The 14,458-nt window shown below is 45.0% G+C and overlaps 1 protein-coding gene across 17 annotated transcripts in view; it reads left to right on the top strand.

Annotated features, from left to right (window-relative positions):
- ANKS1A (ankyrin repeat and sterile alpha motif domain containing 1A) overlaps positions 1–14,458 on the top strand; it is a 245,708-nt gene that overhangs the window by 199,808 nt on the left and 31,442 nt on the right. For all 17 annotated transcript variants that reach the window (XR_008306214.1, XR_008306212.1, XR_008306213.1 and 14 more), the window contains 3 exons: positions 767–865; positions 5,483–5,632; positions 7,188–7,295. Coding sequence is in view for 14 of the 17 variants with exons in the window: in XM_053246248.1 (XP_053102223.1) it covers positions 767–865; positions 5,483–5,632; positions 7,188–7,295 (357 nt within the window). In the remaining 3 variants the exon portion in view is untranslated. The remainder of the gene's footprint in view (positions 1–766; positions 866–5,482; positions 5,633–7,187; positions 7,296–14,458) is intronic.

The raw sequence follows: 14,458 nt of genomic DNA, 5'->3' as shown, positions 1-14,458 counted from the left end.
AGCTCTCCCCGGGGGAAAGTGCCATTTTGAGGCCCATTTTCCCAGCAAAATGGCCCTCAAAATGACGCTCGGATCACCTAAATCGATTTGGGTGATTCGAGGGTGAATCATTGAGACAGCCAACCAAGCTGGCTGTTCTCAATGAATCAATTTGATGGTTCTGTGATTTAATTCAACCTCGAATCAAATCACATGATTTGATTCATGCACACACCTAGTTGTAAATCACATTTGAGTGCTTTTGCAGAAAGGTGGTGTGTGTAAGTGTCATATCTTTAGTATTTTGCTGTGTAAATCATTTTGAGAAGTTTTGTTGAGAAGCCGTATATTAGTAGTAGTAACAGCAGTACTAATTAAGCAATCAACAGGTGCAATCCAGTAGGTGTCTGTTGCAGTTGGACAACTTCTTTTGACTTAGCTATCACATTATTTGTGTGTTTAATATATTTCTGTCTCGCCTTTCATATGGATTTCAAATTCTATACCTAGAAGAGGAGGATTTTCTAATCCGTATGAATAAAAACAAACATGCTATGTTCTGTACTGAATACACAGCTTTTTTGTGTACAGAATTTGTGCAGAATTGCAGCCTGTTTTGCGTGTACAGGTATTTGTGCAGAATTGCAGCCTTGAGGATTTGGAAAAGTAGAACACTTGTTTTTGTATTAATAAAGTTATGTAATATGCACAGATTAGGTTGCATTGAAATAATTATACTTCTCTACTACCACTATGTCATATTTCCATGTCTCTCTTCTGTTTGCAGGGCTGTAATGTTATGGAAGATCAGGACCTTCGGGAGATTGGCATTAGTGACCCACAGCACCGCAGAAAACTTCTCCAGGGAGCACGTTCTCTTCCTAAGGTGAAAATATGTATTCATTTATTTTTTTTGTCAAATTTGTACACCGCCCCAAACTTTCATCTCTGGGTGGTTAACAGTAACATAAACACTAGTTAAAACATACACAAAAATCTTAAAACAAATTTAGACAATCTAAAAGTAAAAACAAATTAAAACTTAAAAATTTAAAAAGCTTGGGTGAAAAGATGGGTTTCCAAGTGCTTTTCAAAAATTATCACAGATGAGGAGGATCATATTTCAGTAGGGAGTGCATTCCACAGTCTCAGGGCAGCAATCGAGAAGGCCCATCCCCGTGTGGCCACCAGCCAAGCTGGCAGCAACTGGAGATGGACCTCTCCGGATGACCTCAATGGGCGATGGGGCTCATAATGAAGAAGATGTTCTCTTAAATACTTTAATATTTAGTATTTGTAAAATACTTAAATATGTTACAGGAGTATAAGCAAATAGCTTCAATTACTGCTGTTATAGGGGTTGGTTGGGGAGGGCTTAGTAACAATTTTTTATTTTTTTATTTTTTTATTAGAAACATTTAATATACCGCCTATTCCGAAGACACCAGGTGGTGCACAAAAACGTGCAAAACAAGACAACATTAAAAATTACATTCTAAATTAAAAACTAAAGTAACTAACAGAAAAGGGGGGGAAAACAAAATAGGTAAACTTCAGGGCAAAAGCCTGGCGAAAAAGAAAAGTCTTCAATAGAGATTTAAAAATCAGTAAGGAAGGGGCTAAACGAATCTGAAGGTGAAGGGAGTTCCAAAGAAGTGGGGCAGCAACCAAAAAGGCCCTTTCACAGGTCCTAGCACCCCAAACCTCTTGGAAATCAGGGACTGACAAAAGGGCCATTCGAGATTATCTAACCGGATGGGATGTAACTGGATGGGAGAGGCAGTAGCAGTGTGCACGGTTTTGGTCTGGCCTCATTGGCCAGACCGCCGGACCGGTCTGGAGGTTCGGAGTCCCCCCCGGTCCGGGGGGGGGGACTGTGACTTTAAGCGGGGGGGTGGTAGTACTTACCCACCCCCGCCGCGCTTCCCCCTCCGGCGCTGTTCCTTGTTAAAATCTTCTTGGGGCGACAGAGCTCCGCTCTGCCGCCCCTGCCCCCGTCGTCGCTTGCAAGGCTTTTAGAAAGACGAGCGCTAGTGGCGCGCATGCGCTCTGCGCAGCGTGCGCGCTCGTCTCTGACGCTGCGGCGCGCGCGCCACAGCGTCAGAGACGAGCGTGCGCGCTGTGCAGAGCGCATGCACGCCACTAGCGCTCGTCTTTCTAAAAGCCTTGCAAGCGACGACGGGGGCAGGGGCGGCAGAGCGGAGCTCTGTCGCCCCAAGAAGATTTTAACAAGGAACAGCGCCGGAGGGGGAAGCGCGGCGGGGGTGGGTAAGTACTACCACCCCCCCGCTTAAAGTCACAGTCCCCCCCCCTCCGGACCGGGGGGGACTCCGAACCTTGCACACCCCTAAGAGGCAGGTCTGTAGGTAGACAGGCGCCAAACCCCGCAAGGCTTTGAAGGTCAAAACCAGGACCTTAAATTGAACTCGGAAGCGAATATGCAACCAGTGCAATGACTGCAAGAGAGGTATTACCCTGTCATATTTTCTGGCACCCACAAGTAGGCGAGCCACTGCATTCTGGACCTGTTGTAGCTTCCTGATCGTCATCAAAGGTAACCCTGGATAGAGCGCATTACAATAATCTAAGTGGGAGATAACAAGGGCATGGGTCACTGTCCTTAATGCCTGCCGATCAAGGTAAGGGCATAATTGGTGAATCAGATGAAGCTGGGCAAAAGCACTTCTGGCCGCATCCTCCACCTGCTGTTCAGGCAGGAGGTGCGAGTCCAAAAGGACCCCCAAATCACAAACAAGCTCCTTTGAGAGCAGCGCCATCCCATCTCGAACAAGGTTCACATCCAGCTGTTGGCCTGTACGAGGGCTGAGTAAAAGTAGTTCAGTCTTAGTGGGATTCAGTCTGAGCTTGTTTTAATTCATCCAGACCTTAACAGCTTCCAGGCATCAAGTAAGCACAGAAACAGCATCCCCAGAATGGTCTGGGATGGCAATATACAGCTGAATATCATCAGCATATTGATGAAATCTCATCCCAAACTGGGAAATGACCTGACCCAGCAGCTTCATATAGATGTTAAAGAGGACAGGGGCAAATGAGGGGTACTTTTAAAAAAGATCTTTGAGTCAGAAAGTACTGATTCCTATTTGGGGGCCAAATAAATCAGTTGGAATTATGCAGAAAAACAAAAGATGTTTCTCCAACTTTTGAGCAAACTACAGATTTATAGACTACAGGGTCCCATCAGAGCAGGTCTAAACACTGGGAACACATTTCTGTTTGCTAGTTTGTACCATGATAAAACAATCAACTCAGCAGCCAGAAATTAGATGTGACAGTAGAGAGATTGAGCACATGCCAAGTCACAAAATAGCGTTTTTCTTCCTTGCATTTATAGAGGATCTCAATTCTTCTAAGATGCAATTATAGTAATTTATGTCATTAAATGCATCAATAAAGTGTTTTCTTATCTGAATCTGGCCAAAAATTACAAATGCAATTGGTGACCTGGTTCAGATTATCATCATCTACCATCATTACGATTATAGTGAATAAGCCATGGTGAGCCTTGGGATTAGTGTTCCCTCTAATAGGGATTTCCAGATGATGTTGACTACAACTCCCAGAATCCCCAGCTGCAATAGCTTTTGCTTGGGAATTATGGAAGTTGTAGTCAACAACATCTGGGAATCCCTGTTAGAGGGAACAGTGTTTGGGATCATGTCTTCCTTCTTTCTACTCATAAAGAGAGTGAAAGCCTTTGTTTTAATTTACAAACAAAACTCAGTTCCCCATTATGTCCAAATTTCAGAAATTGTGGTTTAGAACAAACCAAAATATCAAATCATGGAGCGGGAAGTGAGAGCATGCAAGTCTGAGGCTCCTTGCAGTCAATGTTGTGACAGTCTCAACTATGATTTAGATTATCATCTGAACCATCCCTGTGTCTCTTGCTCTGAATGGCACATTAAAACTTATATATATGAAACAGCTCCTCACTGTATTAGACATTTTATTGTTGAATTGTTAAACCATCTGCTTCTAAACAGATTTAAGCAGGTAAGCCAAGAAACCCTGTTTGCATTCTCAGTACTGTCTACTTTTTGAAAAGCAGAGTAGGGAGCAAAAAGTGTATAACAATTTATTATAACAAATGGTATAACACCATTTTATCTTGTATATAAAAGTATATATATTTATATATTTTGCCAAGTGGATGCTGGGATTTGTATGAAGCAGTAGCAGTTTGAAGTACTATCAGAAGTTGAACTGCCTTGTTAGTTAAAGGTCTTAACGCTAGGTTCATATGTCCAATCTGGATATTTTATCTGGTTGATTCCTATTAATTGTTTTGTTAAACACACAGTGCTTGCTCTTAAATATTTCTGTCCTTGGCTTATGAAACCCATTGCTCATATTTGGAGCACTGTGGGAAAGTGAGGGTCCAGGGTCCCTTGGAAATGAAATCTAACAATCTAAATTAACATATATTATTTTTAAAAAATGAAGAAAGCTAGCTAATTTATATAAGGACACTATAGTTAAAACATGGCCAACAATCCTGGGACTCCAGCATTCATTTCTTAGAAACTAGGCTTACCTGGACTGTAGCAGACGGGATTCTCTGAGTTCTCAGATTGTTGGCCATGTTTTAACCAACATGAGAACAATTTGTTATGGGTTGGCTAACAAAGATTGATGATGATGATGATGATGCCCCCCTTACATACACTCGCTAGATTTCTTCTTTAAAAAACAAAACAGAATTGTATTTAGATTTTAATTTGCATGCCACTTTGCCACAAATAGTTGTGCTCAGAGTCATTTACAATAAGCAAACATCAGAACAATTCATTCAGAAAAACATTTTTATGTAAACAATAGCTGAGATACAAAACATTCTAGGTTTGACAAGTACCTTTTGGATATGTTCCATTTCTCCCATGATTATTATGCTATAGGCATTTTGGGTTTGAATATGTTGACATCTGACTCTACCTGTACATGTTTTCTGATCACTTTGACTTCAGGCCATTAAGGGAACTGTGGGACTAATTAAATATTGCATGCAAATGCATCTAATTGAACAGCCCACTGTTCCTTACACTAAAAAAAAGCAGCTACAAGAGCTGGTTTTTGTAAAGGAGAAGGTATGGGGTGTGTACTTAACCTATTCATGATCAAAAACGGGGCTTGGGGCAATTCAGAGCAGAGAAGCAGCAGGTGGTTAAGAACCCCGTTCCATCACTTCTGCACCAAACTGCCTCCCCTGCAGCTTTTCTAGGAGTGGTGGTGAAAAGTATCACTAGGGTTCAGTTACATGAATTCTGTAGTAGGCATCTGTGTTTCATTTGTAGTTCATACTCCTATCTCTCAGGGAGCTACTCAGCTTTTGTTAATACTTAATGAGTCTTTCACAGTTGCTACAGCCAAATACAATCTTGAGTTACATAACAGAATTAAAACATCTATTTTTGAAACCTGAAATGTCCAGATCTTATGTATCTATACTTTTTTTTTTTTTTTAATATTGTACCTTCTGCAGGTGAAATCCCTGGGCTGTGATGGGAGTCAGCCTTCTGTTCCTGCCTGGCTTGACTCCTTGGGGCTGCAGGATTACATTCAATCATTTCTGTCAAGTGGCTACAGCTCTATAGATTCTGTAAAAAATCTCTGGGAACTAGAATTAGTAAATGTAAGTAGTCATATTTCTGTTACTATACTTGCTCAAACGGATGACCTTATACAAGAGCAGAGGCGTAACTATAGGGGGGGCAGGGGGGGCACGTGCCCCAGGCACCATCTTTTCTGGTCACGTGGGGGGCGCCGCCATGACAATTTTTTTTAAAAAAATGTTTGTTAATACAAATGTTTCCTGCTCAGTGCAGCAGTGCTGCAGCAATCAAGGGAGCGCGTCAGCGCCCCCTCCCCCACGAGCGGTCCCTTCTGCGCCGCCCGTGCCCCCCCCCCCCATTGCTTTGCTGGCGCCTGGCGGCCAGTCAGTCGCCTGGCTTGGCGGCAGCGGCGGGCGCTTCTGAGGAAAAACCTAAGTATAATGTAGCATGTTGGGGGGGCGGGGGCGTGCCATTTCAGTGCTTGCCCCGGGCGCCATTTTCCCTAGTTACGCCTCTGTACAAGAGCCCCTGGTGGCACAGTGGTAAAACTGCCACCCTGTAACCAGAAGGTTACAAGTTCGATCCTGACCAGGGGCTCAAGGTTGACTCAGCCTTCCATCCTTCTGAGGTCGGAAAAATGAGTACCCAGAATGTTGGGGGCAATATGCTAAAATCATTGTAAAACCGCTTAGAGAGCTCCGGCTATAGAGCGGTATATAAATGTAAGTGCTATTGCTATTGCTTTTGCTATATGTGTGCCATTTGGTTGTGTCTCTGTGACACCCAACTTCCTTGGAGAACTTATGCTTTTAAGCTGGAAGAATTGCTCAGCTGTAGTAGGGGAAAGGATTTCCCCTAGCATTTATCTCTGATCAATTGGAGAAGAATGTAACTATATGTCCTGAAGAGCAATTCCAAAATTACTAGCACCAAACATGCAAGCACAAGTAACTTCAGATCAAGTTTAGACAGTGCAGTGTTGCCTTAGGGTACCCTAGAGGGGCAAACCAGAGTCAAGGGACAAGGACTTCTGAAAAGAAACAAACAAGATTTATTTAGCAAAACACAACTAGGCTTGAATATTGCTTATGTTAGTGAAATTTGAAGACTGTTCAGAGTATCCACCAGCAGCCCCACTTGAAGTCACACACAAGTTCTAGGTTGCTTGGGCTACTTATAGGATCTTGGGTTCAAAATAGAAGAGAGAGAGATAAAGAAATGGGGTCTCCTGAGTTCTAGGACTTGGATTCTTGAGATGAGAGAACTTAATTTTGATGCTTTGGTGGGGAAGGGTGTGTCAGAGGAGAGATGTAGGAGGTGAGTCAGCAATGTTCGGTAGAGGCACAAAACAAAATGGCTCTTGGGAGCCATATTAAATTAGTGGCTAGGAGTTGCTCTGATTTCATTAGTGTGTGGTTGACTGGCCCTTTGAAACATTCCTGTGTCTCAGGACCTCTTTTTTCTCTGGAGACTTAGCCTCATCTGAGTACTAGGTATGGTCTTGCACTTCCCAGTGCCAGTAGATGAATGCTAGTTCTACAACACTGAAGATGAATTTCAGTACTATAGCACTGTTCAGTGTTAAGAATCTTTAACTTCCACAGAACTTTTAACTGACTTTATTTTTTGCAACAGGTGCTCAAGATAAATCTTCTTGGCCATCGTAAGCGTATAATAGCCTCTCTAGCAGACAGGCCATATGAGGAGCCCCCCCAGAAACCACCACGATTCTCCCAGTTGAGAGTGAGTTGTTGATCAATTTGATGGCCTGTTGATTTTTTCAGGGAATACTGGGGCTACCAGCATGTCTGTCTGCTGTGGATCTTGCTCTTTTGTTGTTAAGCTCTCTTTTTGTTAACCCAGGCAGGGGTTTCCAACTTGGGGTCCCTGGACTACAACTCCTATCCCAGCCACAATGGCCAAAGGGAGTTGTAGTCCAACAACATCTGGGCACCCAAGGTTGGGAACCGCTGCTTTTGTTAATCAGTTAATTAATTGTGCCTGGGGATTATGGGAGTTGTAGTCGCAAGGGGACCCAATATTGGGAAGCCCCTGACCTAAACTTCTGTCACTGGATAAAATGTTAAACTGATATATACACACACACACACACACACACACACACGAAATGATATAGAAGCTCAGCAGAGAGGAAAGGGAGAGTCAATCTATCTCCCACCCAGTGCTGCCTGGAGTGAGAGACCAGGTGGGTGCTGGGGTTCCTGCTGCTGTTGCCTGTCTGCTTTAGAGCTGCCTGCCCTGTGGGGCTGCAGCCTCAGGTTGACATCTGTGGGGAGTGTGGACAGGACTGGGACCAGCCCCTGAGTGACTCAGCTGTTCCTCGGGTCACCTGCTCAGTTTTGGGCTTTATAGGAAGGCTCCTTGTGGCGGCAGGCCCGCCACCACCGGGGTCACCACCGAAGGGGAGTCACAAAAGGGGGTTGCCCCTTTGGGGGAGCCACTTCGGCGGAGAACGAGGGTGAGGGCTAGAGGGCTTCTGTTTAATTAGTTTTAAGCTGTTTTAGACTTGGGTTGAAATTGCTGTAATGTGTTTGGGCTCATCTGAAGATGTGGGGACAGGGGGTGCCTTCGTTGACTATGGGGCAGCCATCCCAGTGGTGGTGAGGAATAGAAGAAGTAATGTTGGCAGGTCAGCGGGGCGTTCCAAGGGAAGGTTAGTCAGAAATTTAATAACTGTCTCCCCTTCCGGCTGTCCTGCCAGCTCTTTGACCTCGGGGAGCACTGCCAACAACCCACATAGCTTTTCCCTGCTCCTGTGTAATGCCAGGTCAGTCCCAAATAAATCTGAACTCATCCATGATTTGATCATGGATGAAGGGGCCGACCTGGTATGTATTACCGACCTGGTATGTATTACCAATACTTGGTTGGGGGAGGCTAGTGGTCCAGTTGGTCCCAGCTTCTCCCTCCAGGATATTCTGTAGAGGAGCAGGTGAGGGGACGTGGACGGGGAGGTGGGGTGGCTGTGGTCTATAAGGATAACATCTCCCTTACCAGGGTCCCTGTCAGGGTATTGGACCATATTGAATGTGTGTACTTGAGTTTGGGGACCAGGGATAGATTGGGACTTCTGTTGGTGTACCAATCATCCTGCTGCCCAGCAGGATCCCTTACTGAGCTCACGGACTTGGTCGCGGAACTCGCTTTGAAGTCTCACAGACTCTTGGTGCTGGGGGACTTCAATGTTCATTTTGGGACCAATCTGTCTGGGGCAGCTCAGGACATAGCGGCCATGACAACTGTGGGCCTCTGGACCCCTGTGATTTCCCCATTGTCATGGATGGACCACCATCTGGTTAAGGTTGGACTTACAGTGAGGGAAATAAGTATTTGATCCCCTGCTGATTTTGTCCGTTTGCCCTCTGACACAGAAATGACCAGGCTATAATTGGAATGATAGGTTTATTGTAGCTGTGAGAGACAGAATAACAACAAACAAACCCTCAAAAGCCCAGTGCCCAAAAGTCAGCGATGGATTTGCATTGTAGTGAGGGAAATAAGTATTCAATCCCTTCACAAAAGATGTCTTAGTACTTGGTGGCAAAACCCTTGTTGGCAATCACAGAGGTCAGACGTTTCTTGTAGTTGGCCGCCAGGTTTGCACACAACCCAGGAGGGATGTTGTCCCACTCCTCTACAGATCCTCTCCAAGTCAGAAAGGTTTCAAGGCTGATGTTTGGCAACCCGAACCTTCAGCTCCCTCCACAGATTTTCTATGGGATTAAGGTCTGGAGACTGCCTGGGCCACTCCAGGACCTTCATGTGCTTCTTCTTGAGCCACTCCTTTGTTGCCTTGGCTGTGTGTTTTGGGTCATTGTCATGCTGGAATACCCATCCACGACCCATTCTCAATGCCCTGGCTGAGGGAAGGAGGTGCTCACTCAAGATCTGACGGTACATGGTCCCGTCCATCGTCCCTTCGATGCGGTGAAGGTGTCCTGTCCCCTTAGCAGAAAAACACCCCCAAAGCATAATGTGTCCACCTCCATGTTTGACGGTGGGGATGGTGTTCTTGGGCTCATAGGCATTCCTACTCCTCCACACACGGTGAGTTGAGTTGATGCCAAAGATCTCGATTTTGGTCTCATCTGACCACAACACTTTCGCCCAGTTCTCCTCTGGATCATTCAGATGTGCATTGGCAAACTGCAGACGGGCCTGTACATGTGCTGCCTTGAGCAGGGGGACCTTGCGGGCACTGCAAGATTTCAGTCCTTCACGGCGTAGTGTGTTACCAATTGTTTTCTTGGTGACTATGGTTCCAGCTGCCCTGAGATCATTGACAAGTTCCCCCCGTGTAGTTCTGGGCTGCTTTGTCACCGTTCTCATGATCATTGCAACTCAACGAGGTGAGATCTTGCATGGAGCCCCAGACCGAGGGAGATTGACAGTTATTTTGTGTTTCTTCCATTTGTGAGTTATCGTGCCAACTGTAGTCACCTTCTCACCAAGCTGCTTGGCGATAGTCTTGTAGCCCAGTCCGGCCTTGTGCAGGTCTACAACCTTGTCCCTGACATCCTTCGACAGCTCTTTGGTCTTGGGCATGGTGGTGAGTTTGGAAGCTGAGTGATTGCTTGCTTCTATGGACAGGTGTCTTTTATACAGGTACTGTAACAAGCTGGGATTAGGAGCACTCCCTTACAGAGGGTGTTCCTCATCTCAGCTCGTTACCTGCATATAGTGAAAAGACACCTGGGAGCCTGAAATCTTGCTGGTTGATAGGGGATCGAATACTTATTTCCCTCACTACAATGCAAATCCATCGCTGACTTTTGGGCACTGGGCTTTTGAGGGTTTGTTTGTTGTTGTTCTGTCTCTCACAGCTACAATAAACCTACCATTCCAATTATAGCCTGGTCATTTCTGTGTCAGAGGGCAAACGGACAAAATCAGCAGGGGATCAAATACTTATTTCCCTCAGTGTACAACCACTTCCCACCTCCGCAGGAGCGAGGGGCCCATTAGAATGGTCCGCCCGAAGAGGTTATTGGATCCATTAAGATTCCAAGAAGCCTTGGAGGGATTTAATGTTGGCTTTGCTGGTGATCCTGTTAATGCCCTGGTTGAGAATTGGAACAACTTGCTCACCAGGGCAGTAGACACAATTGCTCCCAAACACCCCCTCCGACCCACTTAAAAATTGGCCCCTTGGTATACAGAAGTTCTACGGGGACTGAAATGTCAAGGTAGGCGACTGGAGCGCAAGTGGAGGAAGACTCGACTCAAATCTGACAGATTGCGACATAGAGCACATCTAAAGATGTATGCTCAGGCAATACATGCGGCAAAGAGGCGGTTCTTTTCTGCCTGTATTGCCTCTGCGAATTCACATCCAGCGGAGTTGTTCAGGGTTGCAAGGGGTTTAGTATCTGCCCTCCCTCCATTGAACCAGAATTTGGAGTCATCAGTTACCCGCTGTGATGTGTTTAAAGAGTTTTTTGCAGATAAAATCTCACGGATTCAGGCTGACTTAGATGGAGACTCCACAATTAATTTGAGGTCTGAACTGGAGGTGTCCTAACAACTCCTCTTATATGATTCAACTGGATCAGTTTCAGTTTGTGACTCCTGAGGATGTGGACAAGCTGCTTGGATCAGTGAGGCCTACCACTTGTTCTCTTGACCCTTGTCCAGCATGGCTTGTTCGATCTAGCAGGGAGGTTGTTATAAACAGCCTGGTGGATATCATAAATGCTTCTCTGAGGGAGGGCAGGATGCCTCCTTGTCTTAAGGAGGCAATCATTAGACCTCTTCTAAAGAAGCCTGCATTAGATCCCTTGGAGTTGAGCTATTATAGGCCTGTTTCCAACCTCCCATGGCTAGGCAAGGTAATTGAGAGGGTGGTGGCCTCTCAGCTCCAGGCAGTCTTGGAGGAAACTGATTATCTAGACCCATTTCAAACTGGTTTTCGGGCAGGCTATGGGGTGGAGACTGCCTTGGTCGGCTTGATGGATAATCTCCAATTGGGAATTGACAGAGGAAGTGTGACTCTGTTGGTCATTTTGGATCTCTCAGCGGCTTTCGATACTATCGACCATAGTATCCTTCTGGAACGTCTGAGGGTGTTGGGGGTGGGAGGCACTGTTTTACAGTGGTTCCGCTCCTACCTCTCGGATAGATTCCAGATGGTGTTGATTGGAGACTGTTGCTCTTCAAAATCTGAGCTTAAGTATGGTATCCCTCAAGGTTCCGTACTTTCTCCAATGCTTTTTAACATCTACATGAAACCGCTGGGAGAGATCATCAGGGGATTTGGAGGTGGGTGTTACCAGTATGCTGATGACACCCAGATCTACTTCTCCATGTCAACTTCTTCAGGAGCTGGCATATCCTCCCTAAATGCCTGCCTGGAAGCAGTAATGGGCTAGATGAGGGGGAATAAACTGAGATTGAATCCAGATAAGATGGAGGTACTTATTTGCGGGGTCAGAACTCTAGAGAAAATTTTGATCTCCCTGTTCTAGATGGGGTCACACTTCCCCAAAAGGAACAGGTTCGCAGTCTGGGAGTACTTCTGGATTCACACCTCTCCCTGCTTTCTCAGGTTGAGGCGGTGGCCAGGGGTGCTTTCTATCAGCTCCTGCTGATATGCCAGCTGCGATCAATGACCTCAAAACTGTGGTACATCTGCTGGTAACCTCCATACTTGACTTTTGTAATGCGCTCCACTTGGGGCTGCCTTTGTACATAATCCGGAAACTTCAGTTGGTTCAGAATGCGGCAGCCAGGTTGGTCTCTAGGTCATCTCGGAGAGACCATGTTACTCCTTTACTGATGGAGTTACATTGGCTGCCAATAGGTTTCCAGACAAAATACAAAGTGCTAGTGCTAGCCCTAAACGGCTTAGGCCCTGGGTACCTAAGAGAGCGTCTTCTTCATTATGAGCTCCACCGCCCATTGAGGTCATCTGAGGAGGTCTGTCTCCAGTTACCGCCAACTCGTTTGGTGGCGACACAGAGACGGGCCTTCTCGGTCGCTGCCCCGAGACTGTGAAATGCGCTCCCTGCTGGGATGTGATCCTCCCCATCTCTGGCAATTTAAAAAAAACACCTGAAAACCCTTCTTTTCACCCAAGCTCTCTCAGCTTCCTAAATTGTAGGGGTTTTAATTTCTGGTTTGTTTTAAAATTCAGAACCCGATTTCGGGGGTTTTAATCACTGTAATCGTTTAATTGTTTTAAAATGTTTTTTAATTGTTAATTGTTATATTGTTTTTAATTTGTTTTAGCGGTGTGTTTTAATTGTAAACCGCCCTGAGCCATTTTGGAAGGGCGGTATACAAATCAAATAAATAAATTAAATAAAATAAACATACATATCTGTTGAGTTTGGAAAGCCTTTGACATTTGTTAATTGAGAGCTCAGGTGCTTTGGCGGGCATCTAGTCATAGATGTATCTCTACAGCAAATTATTTTTACCTAAATTATCCAGATAGAAATATTAATTGTAAGTTGTAAAGTTTGCTCAGTGTATGTTGCTGGCCTATATATGAATGACTCTGTTCTCCACAAAACAAGATTCAAGGAGATGACAAAGCACACAGAAAACAAATTACATTGGTCATTGGCAAGTCAAGAAGGTTAACTGTGTTGGAATAAATATCAAAGAGGTGAGACAAATTCAAGGTGTGCTCAGAGAAAGCATGTATGCACAGTGCAACAGTGGGCTTGCACGCTAGTCTTGTGGTAGCAAGCATGACTTGTCCCCTAGCTAAGCAGGGTCTGCTCTGGTTGCATATGAATGGGAGACTTGATGTGTGAGCACTGTAAGATATTCCCTTTAGGGGATGGAACCGCTCTGGGAAGAGCAGAAGATTTCAAGTTCCCTCCCTGGCTTCTCCAAGATAGGGCTGAGCGAGATTCCTGCCTACAACCTTGGAGAAGCTGCTGCCAGTCTGTGAAGACAATAGTGAGCTAGATGGACCAATGGTTTGACTCAGTATGTGGCAGCTTCATGTGTTCCTATGTTCTGCACTTGTGACATGATCTGTGACTCCATATGCTCAATGCCCATAATTCTTTCTATAACCTGGCAAAGGTCATAGGAATCAAAAACAAGTCCCTACAGATGTATGTGCGTCTTACATCTGCTAACTCGGCAAAGAGTCACCTTTTAACATGATGATTCTCTTTATTTAGCAGGGGGAGAGTAACTGGCCCTATCCACCCCCAGCACAGTACCTCCAGTGACTGTTGCTGGTGTATATCTCATGTTTCTTTTTAGATTTTGAGCCCTTTGGGGAAAGGGATCCATCTTATTTTTTTGTTATTTCTCTGTGTAAACCGCCCTGAGCCATTTTTGGAAGGGCAGTATAGAAATTGAAATAATAATAATAATAATAATAATAATAATAATAATAATAATAATAATAATAAATGCCCTGTATCACCTACAGTTGAACATTACAAATACTTGGGCATTCTCCAGGCTGATAACATCGCACACACTGAAGTTAAAAGAAAAATTGGAAGTGAATACATCAGGAGAGTTAGAAAAATCCTCAAGTCCAAACTCAATGGCGGGAACACCATACAAGCCATAAACACCTGGGCTATACCTGTTGTCAGATACAGTGCAGGAATAATAGACTGGACCCAGGCAGAGCTAGAGACGCTAGATCGTAAGACCAGGAAAATCATGTCCATCAATCATGCTCTGCACCCCCGCAGTGATGTAGATAGGCTCTACCTCCCTCGCAGCTCAGGTGGAAGAGGAATGCTGCAAGTCCATCAAACAGTAGAGGAGGAGAAAAGAGGCCTTGAAGAATATATCAAGGACAGTGAAGAAGATGCACTTCAAATGGTCAATAATAAGAAACTATTCAACACCAATGAAAGAAAGCAGGCCTACAAGAAAGAACAAGTCAAGAACCGAGCAGAAAAATG

This window comes from Hemicordylus capensis, chromosome 4, assembly GCF_027244095.1.
Source record: "Hemicordylus capensis ecotype Gifberg chromosome 4, rHemCap1.1.pri, whole genome shotgun sequence".
In the NCBI taxonomy this organism is placed as follows: Eukaryota; Metazoa; Chordata; class Lepidosauria; order Squamata; family Cordylidae; genus Hemicordylus; species Hemicordylus capensis.
The sequence above is the reverse complement of the archived record's forward strand: the minus strand, read 5'-3'. Positions and strand labels throughout refer to the sequence as shown.